At 36.4% G+C, this 19,781-nt stretch overlaps 1 protein-coding gene across 2 annotated transcripts in view; it reads right to left on the bottom strand.

Moving 5' to 3' along the window:
- BMT2 (base methyltransferase of 25S rRNA 2 homolog) overlaps positions 1-19,781 on the bottom strand; it is a 78,558-nt gene that overhangs the window by 4,837 nt on the left and 53,940 nt on the right. For both annotated transcript variants that reach the window (XM_043872198.1, XM_043872200.1), the window contains one exon: positions 6,485-6,599. In XM_043872198.1, the coding sequence (XP_043728133.1) occupies positions 6,485-6,599 (115 nt within the window). The remainder of the gene's footprint in view (positions 1-6,484; positions 6,600-19,781) is intronic.

Below are 19,781 nucleotides of genomic sequence, written 5' to 3'. Positions count from 1 at the left end.
TACCAGGAGTTTATGGGAGTTCCAGTTTCTCCACCTCCTCCTCAACACTTGGAATGGCCAGCCTTTTAGATTTTAATCACAGTCATAGGTGTGTGTTAGTATACTGAGGTTTGAATTTGGCTTTTCCTAGTAAGTAGTGATGTTTACCTGGGTATGTTCTTTGGTGAAGTATCTGTTCAACTTTTTACATGCTGAAAAATAACTGGGTTGTTAAAAACCTATTTTCTTATTGAATTTTGAGAGTTCTTTATTATAGATCCAAGTTCTTAATCAGATATATTGCTTGAAAATATTTCTCTCAGATTATGTCTTTTCATTCTCTTAACAATGTATTTTTTTCTTTTTTTATTGTAGTATTATTGATTTACAATATTTTATTATTAGTAGTTTCAGGTGTTTAGCATAGTGATTCAGTATTTTTATAGATTATATCCCATTAAAAGTTATTACAAAATAATAGTTATATTCCAGAATGTTGTACAATATAGTCTTGTTGCTTATCAATTTTATATATAGTAGTTTATATTTCCTCATCATATACTCCTATATTGCCCTTGTTCCCTTCCCTCTTCCCCAATGGTAACCACAAGTTTGTTTTCTATATCTGTGAGTTTATTTCTGTTTTACTATATACATTCATTTATCTTTTAGATTCTATATATGTGATAAGATATAATATTTGCCTTTCTCTGTCTCACTGCTTCACTTAATCTGATAATCTCTAGGTCCATCCATGTTGCAACAAATGGCATTATTTCATTCTTTGTTATGGCTAAGAAATATTCCCACTGTGCAGACATATATACCACATCTTCTTCATCCATTCGTCTTGTTGATGGATGCTTAGGTTGCTTCCATATAAAGATATGGAAGTTGTAATAATACTGTTATGAACATTGGGGTGCATGTATGTTCTCTAATTAGAGTTTTCTCCAAATTCATGCCCAAGAGTGGGATTGCAGGGTCATACCATAACTCTACTCTTAAGTTTTTTAAGGAACCTCCAACAGAGTAGGTGGGTTCCCTTTCTTCACACCCTCTCCCTCATTTATTTCTTGTAGACTTTTTAATAATGGCCATTCTGACTGGTGGGAGGAGATAGCTCATTGTAGTTTTGATTTGCATTTCTCTATTAGTGATAGTGAACATCTTTTCATGTGCCTGTTGGCCATCAGTATGTCTTCTTTGGAACAATGTCTATTTAGGTCTTCTGCTCATTTTCTGATTGGGTTTTTTAAAAAATATATAAAGTTGCATGAACTGTTTCTGTATTTTGGAAATTAATCCCTTATCAGTAGAACTGTTTCCAAACATTTTCTCCCAGTCAGTAAGTTCTCTTTTGTTTCATTTATGGTTTCCTTTGCTGTGCAGAAGCTTTTAAGCTTAATTAGGTCCCATTTGTTTACTTTTGTTTCTATTTCCATTATTCTAGGAGATGGATTAAAAAAAATATTGTGATTTATGTCAAAGAGTGTTCTACCTATGTTTTTCTCTAGTAGTTTTATAATATCTGTTCTTGTATTTAGGTCTTTAATCCATTTTGAGTAGATTTTGTGTAGATGTTAGAGACTGAGCATTTTTTTGGACATTAAACCAGTCTTACACTCCTGGAATATGTCAAACTTTGCCATAATGTATTATCCTTTTTGAAATATTGTTGGGTTCAATATGCTAAAATTTTGTGGAGAACTTTTGTGTTTATGTTCATGATGGATATGACCTATAGGTTTTTGTTGTTCTGTAATGTCTCTGGTTTTGGTATTGGGGTAATGACCTCACAGAATACGTTGGGAAGTGAAGTCATTTGAGCCTGGAATCTTCTTTATGGGGAAGTTCTAACTGCCAATTAAAATTTATTTAATACATTGTGAGCTATTAAGGTTATCTATTTCTTCATGAGTGAGCTCTGGTAGTATGTATCTTCCAATGAATTTGTCCATTTAATTTGTGGAATTTATTGGCATAAATTTTTTTTGCAACACTTATTATCCTTTCTTTTAATATTAGTAAAATATGTAAGATGTCACATGTTTCTCTTTATTTCCTAATTGGTATGCTTAGTGATTTAATCAATTTTATTGTTCTTCTCAAGCAGCATTTGCTTTCAATTTTTTCCCTACTATATTTCTAAAAGTTTTTTAATTTGTTGATTTCTGCTATAATCTTATTGTTTTCTTTCTTGTATTTTGGATTTAGTATGGGCTTTTTGTTTTTTTCTAGTTGAAAATTGATGTCATTGCTTTGAGACGTTTCTCATTTTATAATAAAGGTGTTTAGTATTGTATAATTTCCTTTAAGTACAGTACTACTTTATTTTTAAATTTATTTTTTGGTTGCGCCACATGGCATGTGGGGTCAGTTCTCTGACCAGGGATTGAACCCACGCACCCTGGATTGGAATCATGGAGTCTTAACTGCTGGACTGCCAGGGGAGTCTCTCTAAGTACACTTTAGTGATTTTAAAGGCATCCTATGCATACCTATGTTTTTGATAGCTTATGTTTTTATTTATCTTCATTCCAAAATATCTAATTTTCTTGGTGAATTCTTCTTTCACTGATGTTCTAATTATTCCATCAGTTATTGAAAGTTGATTAAATCTTCAACTATAATTTTATAAATGTCTATAATTACTACTTTATCAGTTTTTGGCTTATGTATTTTGAAGCTTTTATTAGATGCATAAATGTTGAAGACTGTTTTGTACTCTTGATGAAGTGATCTTTTTATCATGATGAAATAAGCATCTTTATTGCTAGTGATATATTTTACTCTAACATCTACTTTGTCTGATTTTAATAGGGCCATTCTAAGCCTTTTGACCATCCTACTTGTGTGTATATAATTGAAGTGCATTTCCTATAGGCAATATATACTTGAGTCCTGTTTTTTTATCCAGTCTGACAATTTCTACCTTTTAATTGGGTATTTAAGCCATGTCTATTTAATGTGAATATTGGTAAACTTAAGTTTAAAAGTACAATCTTGCTTATTTTCTATGTTTCCCATCTGTTCACTGTTTCCTCTTCTCTATATGCCATCTTTTGGATTAAAGAAATTTAATCCAATTTGATCCTATTTTATCTCCTTTGCTAACTTATTAGCTTTAACTCTTTATTTTACTAGTTGCTTTAGAATTTATAGTCTACATCTTTTACCTATCATAATATCTTACAACATTTACCTTCACATAATACCTTACCACTTAATATGTAGTATAAAAACCTATTACTATACATATAGTATATTTCCCTTTTTCCCTTCTTGTGCTATTGTTATCATACATTTTTATATAAACTCCATTTTACAGTTGACTCTTGAACAAACACCATGAGTTTTCACTGCACAGGTCCAATCATACATGGATTTACTTTTAAGAAATATACAGTCAGTTCTCTGTATCTGTGGACACAGAACCCAGGGATATGAAGACCTGACTCTACAGGCCTGAGCATCCAGATTTTGACATCTGTGGCGGTGGTGGGGTGTCCCGGAACCATTCCTCTGGGATGCTCAAGGCCAGCTCTACTATTAGCTTTTATCAAATTTGGAAGAATTCTGACCATTATTTTATTTCTTTTATTCTCTTCTCCCCTTTTTGAGGGAACTCCAATTATGCTTCTATTTGGCCACTTGAAATTGACTCATTGTTTACTGATGCTCTTCCACTTAAAAAAAAAAGTCTGTTTAATTTTGGGTAGTTTCAATTGTTATGTCCTCAGTTTAACTTCTGTAATATCTAGTGTACTATTAATCTCATTTAGCACATGTTTCATATCATACACCATAGTATCAACCTTCAGAAGTTATATTTGGCTATTTTTAACTATCTCTCATGGCTCTACTTTTTATGCATATAGAATGTAGTTATAACATTCCCATCTTAATGTCCTTGTTTCCTAATTTTAACGTCTGTGTCAGTTCACAGTTGCTTTCTGTTGGAAGACTGATCTCATTGTGGGTCCTATTCTCTTGCTTACTTGGCTGATTACTTTTTTACTGGATATCAGGTATGGCGAATTTTACTTTGCTGTGTACTGGATTACTCTATACTGTTATAAATATTCTAACTTTGTTCTGGGATGTATTAGTAGTTAAATTATCTGGAGACAGTTTGATTTTTTTGGTTCTTGTTTCAAGATTTGTTTCGTGGGACTAGAGCAGCCTTCAGTCGAAGGTTATTCTTCACTACCGAGGCAATTATTAATTATTCTCCACTACTGGGCTTCCCTTGTAGCTCAGTTGGTAAAGAATCTGCCTGCAATGCAGGAGACCTGGGTTCGATTCCTGAGTCAGGAAGACCCCCTGGAGAAGGACATGGCAACCCACTCCAGTATTCTTGCCTGGAGAATCCCATGAACGAGGAGCCTGGCGGGCTACAGTCCATGGGGTCTCAAGAGTCGGACACAACTCAGCGACTAACCACCACGACCACTGAGGTAAGGCGGTTTTGTGTACTCTGCCCAATGCACTGTGATTCCTGCGGTTTTTAGCGTGGCTGGTGGGAATAGGTACTACTTTCCAGCCTGTGTGAGTGCACCAGACAACATAACGTAGACCTCTGAAGTGGTACTCCCCCAGGTTCATACAGTTTTCTCACAGAAATGTACTGATAAGTACTCAGTTGAGTACTCAAGAAGAAATCTTTGCAGACCCCTGGAATTTTCTCTTTGTGCAGCTCTCCCATCTTTGGTACTTTGTCCGTGAACCGTGGCTGTCTTGATATCCCAGGCTTTTTACCTCTGCCTCCAGAATTCAGAGTTATCAGCTGTGCTCTGCTTGGGACCCCCTGTTTGTGCCACATACTGGAAACTCTCTGAAGGCTACATGCTGGTAAAACTGTATGCCTCATTTGATTTTCCATTTCTTGGGGATCACTGTCCTTCATTACCTGATGTACAGTCTCTTGTATATTATTCTGAATATTTTGTCAACTTTTTAGTTGCTGCAGGAAGGAGGAAAGAGAATTAGACTGGTCCCTGTCACGCTATCTTGCTTGGAAGTATGTCTCTTCCTTTAGTTTTAAAATTAGTTATAGGGTTCTGGAAACTATAAAAGTCTGATTCTACTACTACTACTAAACTTATGTTCTTCTGCCTTCCTTAATGGCTTTACAGTTGAAAATTTATAGCCCTATCCATAAACAATTTAATATTTTAAGAATAAAATTTAAGCTTGAGGTTTAGATTAAATGGTCATCATGTCTTAGCAGTCACTGAAGGATATCTCTAATGTGTATCTTGAGGAAGGAAGGGGAGAGAATCCATGTGTAAATCCATCTGCACTTTAAACTATAGCTCTGGGACTTCCTCTGTGGTCCAGTGGCCAAGATTCCATGCTCCCAATACAGGGGGCCCAGGGAACTAGATCCCGTGTGCCAAATGAAGACCTGGCACAGCCAAATAAATAAATAAATATTTAAAAGAAAATAAAATAAGACTATAGCTTCTGATGGCACAGGAATTCTCTGCAAAGTATTTGTCTAATTTTAGAAAGTAGAGATAACAGTAAAGGTTTTTAGCATTTTCTTATTTGTCAATGTTAGTCATAAAGACTGTCAAGCTCATTAAAATTAAAGAATAAATTTATTTAAAAGTTGACGCTTCAGGCAGAATTTTTCAATTATAACAGCAAACATTTCTTCAGCACTTACTATATAACAGGCCCTTTGCTAGGTGCTTTAAGTACTTTTTCTCAAGTAAACATGACAATCTTATAGGTATGGTCCATTACGAACCTCACTGAACAGATGAGAAAACTGAGGCTCAGACAGACAAAGTGAGGTTGAAAGTAAGATTACTTTCTCTTATTAAAGTACTTAATGGAGTAATTAATAAGCCAGGTACTCTTCTAGATCCTGGGAGCATAACAGTGGGGATAAAAAAATCTCTGACCCTTAGAGTTTATACTCTTAACACATAATCTCTTTATAGCAATAAAAATTAGTAAAAAAATTCTTGTGCCTGGTGCCATATCAAAAGCTAAAACTGCAAAGTTATGAATTTATGTCACTGAGGGAAATAAATCTAATTTTAAAAGCAGAGGAAACATTCTTTGTAAAGTAGTTTTATCTACTAAGTACAAATTTGGCAGTCTCCAAGACCCTGCTCTTTACTATTCCATAACAGCTCTACATCACACTACATTTCAGAAAGAGATGCATTAAGAAAATCAAAATAAAAAATAAAAAGTCAAAATATTAAAACTATTTGGAAGCTTTGCAACCTACTACAATTTTTTGACTCCAACGACAGATGATAAACAAGAAACAAAATGACAAATATGGTATTGGTCAAATTGATATTAAAGAAATGCTCAAATTTTCATAGACTATACATTTATTTTTGAATAGAAAGCGCCTCTTATCAACTTGTACACAGGAAATATATTTGCTATTTTAGGAATGTAAAGATAGTGCCTTCCTTTGTATATATATATGTAAAATATTCAAGTCTCAGAACAAAACAAACAGAACTATGCATACCTCTACAGCAGGTACAATGTCTATGCCAACAGTTAGAAATTCTTCAAACTTCAGAAATGGGTTAAAGCAGCTGCCAACGTCAAGTAATCTGATCTTTCCTGAGGTTTGTAGCAACCTAAAAATAGATTATTTTCAGTATGCCTTTTATAATATGAGAAGTTGTAAGATAAATAAAATATATGAAAAATTCAAACGTTTGAGAATAAAAAAGACTGGCTTTTTGGTCTCAGGATCCCTTTACATGTTTAAAAATTACTGAGGGCCTTGAAGAACTCTTTCATTTATGCAGGTTATATCTACCAATAACACCATGTTTGAAACTAAAACTCAATGGTTTAAAAGCATTAATTCATACTGAAAATCTAAATTAGAAAGGGAGTAAAAGTGAGTTATTGTTTTATATTTTTTCAAGTCTCTTTAATGTCTGGCTTAATAGAAGACAAATGGATTCTCTTTATCTGCTTTTCACTCAAGCTGTTGTAATAGGACATGTCATGAAATTTCTAGAAAACTCAACCCTAGATTCAAGAGAGACTGAAAGTAGAAAAGGCAAATAACATTTTAGTATTATTATGAAAATAATTTCCTCCCCAAAGAGACCCTGGACCTCTCAGATTCCTAGATTGCATTTTGAAAACTATAGATGAAAGAATTCATTCACAAATTAATTCTCAGTTGCCAATATAATGATGTCAATGACTTAAGGACCAAGAGAAAAGTTGTTATAGAATAGTATTTTTTAAGTAATGAAAAAATTTTACTTTGTGTGGGAGCATGCCTCATTTACAAAAGTAGTAGGAAAAAAGAAGGTAACCAAACTATACATGATCATTAGTCAAATGCAGCTAATATGGGTCTGAAGAAGTGAAGTGAAGTTAAAGTCGCTCAGTCGTGTCCAACTCTTTGTGACCCCATGGGCAGTCCATGGAATTCTCTAGGCCAGAATACTGGAGTGGATAGCTTTTCCCTTCTCCAGGGGATCTTCCCAACCCAGGAATCGAACCCAGGTCTCCCACAATGCAGGTGGGTTCTTTGCCAGCTGAGCCACAAGGGAACCTCAATATGGATCTACATAGCAGCAAATAAGGATGAAGGAAAACAGTAGAATTTTGTTGGTCTGAAGCCCAGAGTTCTAGTTTTCAGATGGTAGGGCAATAATAAAAACCAACTTCAGACATAAGCATTTTCACTGATATTTAGAAAATGTTTCTAAAAAATTATGAGTAGATACTGGAAACTTAAAGGAAAGAAATATAATGAAATAACTGAGTAAATAAACGGAATCTTGGGTTCTTTAAAGTCTGTAGGGCACAAAAAAATCTGCCCAGCTTCTGTTCCTTATACCTTGGCTAGTATACTGCCATAGGATCCATTAGAGAGGTGTTAAACTATACTAAGTTAAGCTTCTAGAAAAGGCACTGTAAGTCAAAATAATATAGAGTTTTTTTTTTCATAAAGGAATGCAATAAATAGGGGTATGTTTTTAACCAAGAGCCTGATGTCCTAACATTTTATAGAAATGACCATAATCACCATCTGATCATAAATAAACTGTATACTGGATCAGTCCGGTATAGGACATGGCAGGTTATAGTACTGTAAAAACAATATGAACAAATTAAAATATTTTTGTCAATAAAAGTTTATTTAAAAACTCATCTAAAGAGGGGGTTATGAGGGTATGAAGAAATAAAAGAATTAGCACTCTCAGCAAAAAGAGCTGCTCCTCGGGCTCAACAGATAATTCTCTTGTGTCGATTATTGTGTAGTCCAAGTGACATGTGTAACAATCATCTGTAAAGCTGAATTAAATTTAGTGATACTTGAACTATCACAATACACTAGCTCCAAGGAAGAAGGCGACAAGTGAACTTCTGTGGTATAGGCTGCAAGCTGTCAAATGGAGCAAAAGACTGAGTGGATAGAAACCATGGAAATGCCTGGCATACAGTTGACATTTACTGCTGAATTAACAAATATGAATACTCAAATCATAACCAGTTAGACTAAATGAGAACCTGTAACAATATGTAATGCTAAATACATCACTAGATTGCCATTCCGATTCTTACTTGGGGCTATGGTTAAAAAAGAACAGGAGTTCTGGAATCAGAGAGACTTAAAATAAAAACTTGATTCACACAGTCCTTTACCTGTGTGATATGGAGACAACAATGACAGTCACACTTAAAGAGTTGTTTCCAGGATTAAATGAGATAATGCATTTATAATGTTTGACCTCGTATGTGGTACATGGTAAATGCTCCAAAAAGTGGTAGATATTGTTAGCTATCAATATCCTGTTATATTATAAAATCCTATGTGGTTTGTCCACTAATGACCTTCTTAAACATAGTAAAAGCAGAATTTGCCTCACACTATTCTGATAGATCCTAGTAAACTGGGTAGAAAAAAGTTTCTAATAGTCTTTTAAAAGGTGTTTCTTATAAACTTTCTACCTGAATAGAGTATTCTGAATCATTTAAGTGATTCAACATTAAATGTGAAAGTGAAAGTCACTCGGTCATGTCAGATTCTTTGCTACCCCATGGACTATACAATCCATAGAATTCTCCAGGCCAGAATACTGGAGTGGGTAGACCTTCCCTTCTCCAGGGGATCTTCCCAACCCAGGGATCGAATCCAGGTCTCATGCACTGCAGGCGGTTTCTTTACCAGCTGAGCCACGAGAGGGGTTTCCCTGGTGGCTCCCAGTTGTGGTCAGTGCCCATGACACTGCGATAGACCACAATCAACCCACGTCTCTGCCAGAGACTCCTGGACACTTTCAGGCAAGTCTGGATCAGTCTCTTGTGGGGTCACTGCTCCTTTCTCCTGGGTCCTGGTGCACACAAGGTTTTGTTTGTGCCCTCCAAGAGTCTCTGTTTCCCTAGTCCTGTGTAAATTCTGTAATCAAATCCCACTGGCCTTCAAAGTCAAATTCCTTGGGGATTCTGTCTCTGTGCCAAATCCCCAGGTTGGGAAGTCTGTTGTGGAGCCTAGAACTTTCGCAGCAATGAGAGAACTTCTTTGGTATAATTGTTCTCCAGTTTGTCTCTTGCCCACCCAGTGGCTCTTCCCAGATAGTGGATGGTGCTAGTGGTAAAGGACCTGCCTGCTGACACAGGAGTCATGGGTTCAATTCCTAGGTTGGGAAGATCCCCAGAAGGAAATGGCAACCCATTCCAGAATTCTTGCCTTGTCCAAAATTCCATGGACAGAGTAGCCTGGCGGGCTGCAGTACATGAAGCTGCAAAGAGACACTTTTTAATATAATTTAATATAATGGAATAACTTAATAACATTCTTGTTCAGTTGTTAAGTCATGTCTGACTCTTTGCAACCCCATGGACTGCAACATGCCAGGCTTCCCTGTCCTTCACTATCTCTTGGGAGTTTGCTCAAATTCATGTCCATTGAGTTGGTGATGCTATATAACCATCTCATCCTTTGCTGTCCTTTTCTCCTTTCGCTTTCAATCTTTCCCAGCATCAGGGTCTTTTCCAGTGAGTTGTCTCTTCGCATCAGGTGGCCCAAGTATTGGAGCTTCAGCTTCAGCATCAGTCTTTCCAATGAATATTCAGGGTTGATTTCCTTTAGCACTGACTGGTTGGATCTCCTTGCAGTCCAAGGGACTCTCAAGAGTCTTCTCCAACACCACAATTTGAAAGCATCAATTCTTCAGTGCTCAGCCTTCTTTATGGTCCAACTCTCAAATCTGTACCTGACTATTGGAAAAACCATAGCTTTGACTGTACAGATCTTTGTTGGCAAAGTGATGTCTTTGCTTTTTAATATGCTGTCTAGGTTTGTCAAAGCTTTCCTTCCAAAGAGCAAGAGTCTTTTAATTTCATGGCTACAGTCATTGTTTGCTGTGATTGTGGAGCCAAAGGAAAAAAAAAACCATCACTGCTTCTATTTTTTCTCCTTCTTTTTGCCATGAAGTGATGAGACCAGATGTCATATTCTTAAGTTTTCTGAATGTTGAGTTTTAAGCCAGCTTTTCCCCTCTCCTCTTTCACCCTCATCTAGAGGCTCTTTAGTTGCTCTTCACTTCCTGCTATTAGCATCTGCATATCTGAAGTTGTTGCTCTCAGTAATACACTTAATCCTTTTCAAATTTCTTTGGTTTAGCTCTGCAATTTTTTTTTTTTTTACATCAAACATATATTTACAGATTAAACACTAATCACACAGGGAACAGAACATCCAAATAAATACTACCCAGGGCAAGAAATAACACGCTGCATCCTAGAAACACAATCCTCCCTGACGACATCCCCTACCCATTCTGTAAAGACAGCCACTGTCCTGATTTTAGTGATAAACATTCCCTTGATTTCCTTTTATAGTCTTCCCACCATGATACAGTTTCACACTACAAATTTGCTTTTGGGACTTTCTTCTTTCACCTAATATAAATTTGTGAAGGTCATCTGTGTTTGTATAATTTAATTCAGATTCATTGCTGTGTGGTAGTACCTTTTACACAACACATCCCATTGTGATTTTGATGAGAATGGCACTGATCATTTGGGAAGAATTAACATCTTTACAATATCAAGTCTTCTAATGCATGGACATGCTATTGTTCTCCATCTACTTAGGTTTCTTTCATTGTCTCCAAATAGCTTTAACAATTTCTCTTAAAGGTCCCACGTATACTTTATTGGGTTTATATTTCTTGTTAGCTCAATAAATTTCTTGTTAGCACCATTTTTTGATGCTATTACTGCATCCCCCCCCTCCATGGATAAACCCTTTTATTTTTTTAAAATTTAATTTTTCATTGTTGGTTACAGAAATGCAACTCATTTTGTATAATGATTTGTATCCAGCAGCCTGACTAAGTTTCTGTTATCTCAACTGCTAATCTGTATATTATTTTGAGTATTCTAATCTAGGTACATAGTTATATGAAATCTGTGAAAAACAACATTTATTACTTCTTTTCTTTTCTATCCATCCACCCACCCACCCATCCATCTACTATTTGCCTCACTACTTTTCCCAGGACTTCTGTTGGTGTTCAGCTGCTAAGTCATGTCTGACTCTTTGCGACCCCATGGACTACAGCACACCAGGCTTTCCTGTCCTTCACTATCTCCCAGAGTTTGCTCAAACTTCAGGCTTCTAATACAGTACTAAACAGGACTAGTACAAGCAGTTACTATTTTGTTTTCAGTCTCAGAAGAGACATTAAGTATAATGTTCACCATTAATATATAATTCACTATTAAACACAATGACTGCTGCAGGTTTTATATAGAAACCTTGATAAAGCTAAAGAAGCTCCTCTTATACTTTGCTAGTTCCTTTTGTAAAAAAAACATTTTCACAGAAATCCATGTTGGATTTTATGAAATGCACTTTACTCAGCTGCTGAGATAGGACTTTAGCTTGTTTATGTGGTACAGTACACTCAATTCTGTAGTGTCAAATCAAGCCTGCCATTATTGGGGATAATCTGACTTGGTTTTGATAAATTGTTCTTGTTATAAATTAAAGGATTTGTTTTATATATGTATATATAGCTGGTTCTGTCTGTGGTGGTTTTGGTCTATAAAGTCATCACAATCACTGAACCATGCTCTTAAGGGAAACAGAAAATTAGGCCTCTGATTACAATACTTTAATTATCAGATCAACATATAACTTGGATTTATGTGTATTTCTGTTTAAAAGTACCTTATTTAATACATATTACAATGCACCAACACTGAACTCATAACCAACACCATTATAACTCATGCCTAAGAGAGGCATATTTAATATAGTACTCCCTCTGTAAGGCGTAATACAGCCTTCTTGTTTTTAGATACACTTGATAGAATTTAAACATTATGCTCAGGGGTCATTTAAAAAGTGAAATCAATAAAAAGCACAAAAAATGTACTCTAAATAGACTGAAAAAGGGACATTTTTATACTTGAGAACTGAACAATAAGGAAGAGCTTCCCTTGCTCAACTTCAGCTAGGAAGGTGTATGTCAGATGACTTAAAACTTTTTTGCCACACTGACCATGTCCACAAATGAGGCTGAAAATGCCAAGGGTACTGATCTTGGAATTAAATTTTATTGATTAGGTGAATTTGCAGATAGGGAATTTTTGAATAATGAAGATAAACAGTGTGTACTCACACACACACACACACACACACACACACATATATATTTGCATCTATGTTCATAAGTGAGACCAGACTATAATTTTCCACTCTTGTACTGTCCACAGTTTTCATGTCAAGGTTATGCTAGACTCTTTAAGGTGAGTGGAGGAGAATTCTTTTCATCTATTTTTAAGAGTATGTGTAAGAATAGACTTCATTTTCCCTTTAATGCTTATTAGAACTTGCTGGCAAAGCCATTTAGGCCTAGTCTTATTTATGAAAAGATTTTTAACCACTAATTTAATTTCTTTAATATTATTAACATCCACAAAGTTATTCAGTATCCTTCTACTATCTTTTAAAAGTCTTCAGTATGTATTGCTATATTCACTCTTTTCAATATCGAGCGCCAAAGAATTGATGCTTTTGAACTGTGGTGTTGGAGAAGACTCTTGAGAGTCCCTTGAACTGCAAGGAGATCCAACCAGTCCATCCTAAAGGAGATCAGTCCTGGGTGTTCATTGGAAGGACTAATGCTGAAGCTGAAACTCCAATACTTTGGCCACCTCATGCGAAGAGTTCACTCACTGGAAAAGACCCTGATGCTGGGAGGGATTGGGGGCAGGAGGAGAAGGGGATGACAGAGGATGAGATGGCTGGATGGCATCACCGACTTGATGAACTTAAGTTTGAGTAAACTCCGGGAGTTGGTGATGAACAGGGAGGCCTGGCGTGCTGTGATTCATGGGGTCACAAAGAGTCAGACACGACTGAGTGACTAAACTGAACTGAATACTGAAACCGGTTATTTGTGATTTTTGTTTTTTTGGGATGTACCTCACCCTGAGATTTCCCATTTTAATGGGAATTCCAGTTTTTATATTTGTTGACTTTTTCTACCTTCCTGCTGTTTACTTTTTTCAGTTTTTGAAAAGGAAGGAGCTTATTTTCTGAGTTATCTTTGACTTTTGTTTTTAACTCTTTAAAAATAATTTTATCTATTCACTTTTGGCTGTGCTGGGTCTTCACTGCTTTGCAGGCTTTTCTCTAGTTGCAGTGAGCAAGGGATCCTCTCTAGTTGCAGTGTGCAGGATTCTCACTGTGGTGGCTTCTCTTGCGGCAGAGCATGGACTCTAGGTTGTGTGGGCTTCAGTAGTTGCAGCTCTTGGGGTATAGAGCACAGGCTCAATAGTCGTGGCTCATGAGCTTAGTTACTCTGTGGCATGTGGGATCTTCCCAGACCAGGGATCAGACCTGTGTTTTCTGCACTGGCAGGAGGATTCTTTACCACTGAGCCACCAGGGAAGCCCATCTTTAACTTCTTGAGATAGACTCTTAATTCATTAGTTTTCAGGTTTTTTTTATACTATATGCATTTAAGCTATAAATTTTCCTTTCAGTGATGCTATAGCTATACCCAAAAGTTTTAATAAAAAGCATTTTTGTGACATTTTTTGACAAGAAATTCTTCACAAAAAATATTATTTAGTTGAAAATATTTTCTAATTTTTATTATAATTTTTCAGCTCATGAGTTTTTTGGAGAAGGTTATTTACTAATTTCTAAACCTTTGGGTTCTAATTCCCACTTGGTACCAATTTCTTGCTTAATAGCATTGTCTGTATAATTCAACCCTTTGAGTCTTACTGACATTTGCCTTATAAATTTTTATAAATTAATAACATTTTAAATATTTACTATAATTTTTAAATAACATTTTTGGTATATGTTAACTGTATAGCATAGTTGAAATGAATTATTTTGTAGTTTTGGGGTACACTATTCTACATAGAGCTGTTAGGTTGTTAACTACGTTGTTCAAATATTCTACTGTGAATGCTTGCTCTCTGTTATTGAGAAGGTGTGTTAAAAATCTTAGAATTTTTTAAAGAAGCAGAAAAAAATCTCTATAAATTGATAAAACAGCACCACCTTCACAGTGTATAAAGATTAAATGAGTTAACTACATACTATACATAAGGATAAGGAGTAAAGAAGGAATAATTACCAAAAGTTTGGTACAGTTAAAAAAGAAAAAAAAGGCTCTGGAGAGAGATAATCAATAGAACTCTATCTTTACTGGTACTTTACTACCAAGTGACCTTAGAAATTTTACTTACCCATTTTGTGTCTGTTTCCTCATCTGTAAAATGAAAGGTCATTCTAATATCCTAGATCAGTTCTTGATAGAATAAAATATTACCCTCTTACTTATTTGAAACGTCTATATTAATATCTTGCTGAAAATAATCAAATAAACATAAGACTTAAAAAAATTACTACCTAGTGAATTTACCTGAGGTCCAAATTTCATGAAAATCTATTCTGTCAGATTGTTAATGGACATCTAACAGCAGCAAAGCTCTAAGGGGCACTTTTTTCTATGTGTCATACATAGAATAAAAACTGGCTTAGTTATGGCACTCTGTCAGATAACAATTCTAATGAACCAAAGTCTTTCACTGGAGGTAGAATGGAAAGAGACTCTTGTCACTTAGGATACCTCTGCTTGAGACTCTCTACCAGTAGTTCTTAATTTTTTGGGTAATATACTTCTTTGAGTATCTGATGAAATTTATGGCCATTTCCCCCTAAAAAACAATACATATATGATACACAAGTCACACTTTGCTATTATTTAGGGTGGTTCACAGACTCTGCTTGGATTATCTGAGTTTCCACGTATAGGCAGTGATGATGAAGACAAGTTTATATAGAATCACTGTCTTGGTCTGGTACAGTTTAGTGGCAAGGAACAGAAACCACTTAAACTAGCTTAAGTAAAATGCAAATTTATCTTAAATATGAAAAAGATACCTCATGGAATTCAATTTCAAGAAGCACAGTTGGTCTTCATGGGAACAGAAAGGGTATCAAGGAGATACTTTTCTGTCTCCTCTTTCTTTCCAGAAAACTGCCTTAGTTGTCTACAAGACATTTCTGGACATTGATGATTAAAATTGACATGGTTCTGTTAGGTAGTCAGAATAGGAAACAGGAGTCCAGAGTGGCGGTGGCGAAAAGACAACGAAGGGAAAAGCCCGAGAAAATAGAACAAAGGAAGGTCCAAGGACCGGAGTGAGGACCTCAGGTAGAACAAACAGCACTCCTGGCTAGCCCAATTTACATAGGGCAGGCCTAGGGGGAGGAAAAAACATATAAAAAGAGAAGCCAAAGGGCCGGGGCGCCCTCCTTTCTTCTCTTCGTGTTTTTGGGTCGGTATGCCCTTGCACCTCGAGGATGTATTTTCCTGCTGCTGCTAAGTCGCTTCAGTCGTGTCCAACTCTGTGCGAACCCAAAGACAGCAGCCCACCAGGCTCCGCCATCCCTGGGATTCTCCAGGCAAGAACACTGGAGTGGGTTTCCATTTCCTTCTCCAATGCATGAAAGGGAAAAGTGAAAGTGAAGTCGCTCAGTCGTGTCTGACTCTTTGCGACCCCATGGTCTGCAGCCTACCAGGCTCCTCCGGCCATGGGATTTTCCAGGCAAGAGTACTGGAGTGGGGTGATATTGCCTTCTCTGATTTTCCTGCTATTTTCTAAATAAAATTGAGCTCTAACATGGAACTGTAACACTGATCTGTTTAAGAGCTATAACACAGTCTGTCTGAGGCCTGAGAGCTATGACACACAGAGGGCTCTAACATCTGTGGCTTCAAATTTTTGTTGAGACGAGACAGAACCGAGGAGAATACACTCACGTGACAGTTCTATACCCCTGAACTATACTATTAAAGTATAACTATCTTTCATTTCAGTTTAGAGTACTTAGTATTTATATACACAGTCAGGATATGGGCTAGATTAATAAATAGCATCTGTGAACTACTCTCTGAGTTAATATTTAGCATTCTTTGTTAGGATGTGCTCTTTAAATTTCCTTCCAAGACACCTATGACTCTCAGATAGCCTTTCTCAGGTTATACTTTTCATGCTTTCTCTCTCTTTCCATTGCAACCTAGGACTTATTACAGCTATATCACTTTCTACGGAAACATCTCTCTGAAAATATACATCAAACTCAACCACAATATGCATTTTGCCACCATTAAGAATGTTGAAAAGAAATGTGATGTAGGCTCTGTAACTTCATTAAACAGTTGTAATCAATTCTGTGGTCTACGGCAGCACTGCTGGAATGTGTTAGTGTTCTCTGGAGACTACTCTGAGGCATTTGAACACATTTTTCTAAATGTACACTAGGCTGTAGGAAGCAAGCCTTTTCTAGACACGCCAAATGTGATTCCAAAGAGACTGAGGAAAAACAAAGTCATTATACCTTATGAGAAACAAAACAGAAAGAAATGGCTGAATTTACTAATGTTGGTAAGGTAAATATTTAGAAGATAGTAGTTTTATCTGACCAGGAAAATCTATAGAACAGATCAACAGTCTGATGAGTCAGGAAACAACTGGTTTTCTACAGGACAGCTAATTGAAATACAGTTAGACTGGTTCCTAATTTCAATATATAGGAACCCTCTTCATTTACATTCTGTGAAGTGATAAAACATACTGATTAAAAGACAAAGTTTGGCTACAAAGTTTGTTATGGTTCCTCTACATTTTATCGCCTCTTTCAAATGTTCATTTACATTCCTCAGTAAATTTTCACTTTGCTTTAGATAGATTTATGCAGAGAACCTTAAAACTGTATTATTTGGAAACATTTTTAAAATTTAAGAATTCAGTCTTCAACTTCACTTACAGTTTCTCAAAAGTGTTAAGTAAAAATCTTGCATGTAAAAATGTATAGGCTATTCATATGATAACTTTCTATTTAAATTTCTTTCCTATGTTGATTTTTACTCCATACTGCCTTTGTTCTCTTTTCTAAACCAGTTTTAGTAAAAGACTGTATTTCTTTACTCCTGTCTGCCTAGGCTGTTCAAATGATAACTTTCTATTTAAATTTCCTATGTTGGGTTTTACTCAATATTGCCTTTGTTCTCTTTTACAAAACAGTTATAGTAAAAGATCATATTTCTTTATTCCCTCCCCCTCAACTCCCATCTTGTTGGTTAAGGAGCTTAATAAGGAAATACAGGATTTTATTTCCTACAAAATTTTCTATCTGGCATGCTGCCAGTGTCAACAACAGAATCTTGAATGCCTCAAGACATTTTAAGAGGGAGCTATAAACTCTAAGTAAAATGTTTTCCTTGTTACATAAGAAAACCTGGCAATATTTACCCAAGTATACAGTTTAAAGCAGGTTTTCAAAGTGCTCTCTGTTCAAAGCCTTAGGTATTTTCCAGAGTCCACTCAAGGGTCAACAAAGGTAGACATGGGAGATATTGGGTGGTTACAACTTCTATACCCTTGGCCTATACCACAAAATGTTTCCTCTGAAGAAAATATTCTGTGGCTAAAATGTTGAAATCAATAATCCAGGCCTTACTTATTACCCTACTGGTTTGATATAGAGGAATGGGAAATTAGATTTCCATATAGTATCTTCTTCAGGAGAAACAAAAGAAGAAAACGCACTATTGAGAATCAGTATGTAAAATAGCACTGTCACTCTGAATTCATGACAGTCATATATATGAGAAATGTTTTTACAATCCAACTTTTAGGGGTGATAGATAACAAATAAGTGGGTAAAATTTATTACTAGAAACCCTGGATCACATTAATAATTTAGTTCCACCCATCTTTCTGTCATAATCATTTCTTCAAGGAATAGCAGAAAAAACAGCTGAACAGAAAACTTCTGATTCTGATTGATGGTGTGGTTTATTATCATTATTCATATTTAGATAATAGCCAAACCAAGGACTGAACCTGGGTCTTCCACATTGCAGGCAGATTCTTTACAATCTAAGTTACCACGGAAGTCTGGCATTTAGCAACTTGCTCTTAGCATTTCATATCAGTTCAGTTCAGTCATTCAGTCATGTCTGACTCTGTGACCCCATGAATCGCAGCACGCCAGGCCTCCCTATACATCACCAATTCCCGGAGTTTACTCAAACTCATGTTCATCGAGCCCGTGATGCCATCCAGCCATCTCATCCTCTGTCGTCCCCTTCTCCTCCTGCCCTCAATCCCTCCCAGCATCAGGGTCTTTTCCAGTGAGTCAAGTCTTCGCATGAGGTGGCCAAAGTATTGGAGTTTCAGCTTCAGCATTAGTCCTTCCAATGAACACCCAGGACTGATCTCCTTTAGGATGGACTGGTTGGATCTCCTTGCAGTTCAAGGGACTCTCAAGAGTCTTCTCCAACACCACAGTTCAAAAGAACCAATTTTTCGGTGCTCAGCTTTCTTCACAGTCCAACTCTCACATCCATACATGACCACTGGAAAAACCATAGCCTTAACTACACAGACCTTTGTTAGCAAAAATAATGTCTCTGCTTTTTAATATGCTATCTAGGTTGGTCATAACTTTCCTTCCAAGGAGTAAGCATCTTTTAATTTCATGGCTGTAATCACCATCTGCAGTGATTTTGGAGCCCCCAAAAATAAAGTATGACACTGCTTCCACTGTTTTCCCATCTGTTTCCCATGAAGTGATGGGACCAAATGCCATGATCTTAGTTTTCTGAATGTTGAGCTTTAAGCCAACTTTTTCACTGTCCTCTTTCACTTTCATTAAGAGGCTTTTGGTTCCTCTTCATTTTATGCCATAAGGGTGGTGTCATCTGCATATCTGAGCTTATTGATATTTCTCCCGGCAATCTTGATTCCAGCTTGTGCTTCTTCCAGCCCAGCGTTTCTCATGATGCACTCTGCATATAAGTTGAATAAGCAGGGTGATGATATACAGCCTTGACGTACTCCTTTTCCTATGTGGAACCAGTCTGTTGTTCCATGTCCAGTTCTAACTGTTGCTTCCTGACCTGCATACAGGTTTCTCAAGAGGTGGGTCAGGTGGTCTGGTATTCCCATCTCTTCCAGAATTTTCCATAGTTTATTGTGATCCACACGGTCAAAGGCTGTGGCATAGTCAATAAAACAGAAATAGATGTTTTTCTGGAACTCTCTTGCTTTTTCAATGATCCAGCGGATGTTGGCAATTTTATCTCTGGTTCCTCTGCCATTTCTAAAACCAGCTTGAACATCTGGAAGCTCACAGTTCACATATTGCTGAAGCCTGGCTTGGAGAATTTTGAGCATTACTTAACTAGCGTGTAAGATGAGTGCAATTGTGCGGTAGTTTCAGCATTCTTTGGGATTGCCTT

This window comes from Cervus elaphus, chromosome 18, assembly GCF_910594005.1.
Source record: "Cervus elaphus chromosome 18, mCerEla1.1, whole genome shotgun sequence".
NCBI classification, from domain to species: domain Eukaryota; kingdom Metazoa; phylum Chordata; class Mammalia; order Artiodactyla; family Cervidae; genus Cervus; species Cervus elaphus.
The sequence above is the reverse complement of the archived record's forward strand: the minus strand, read 5'-3'. Positions and strand labels throughout refer to the sequence as shown.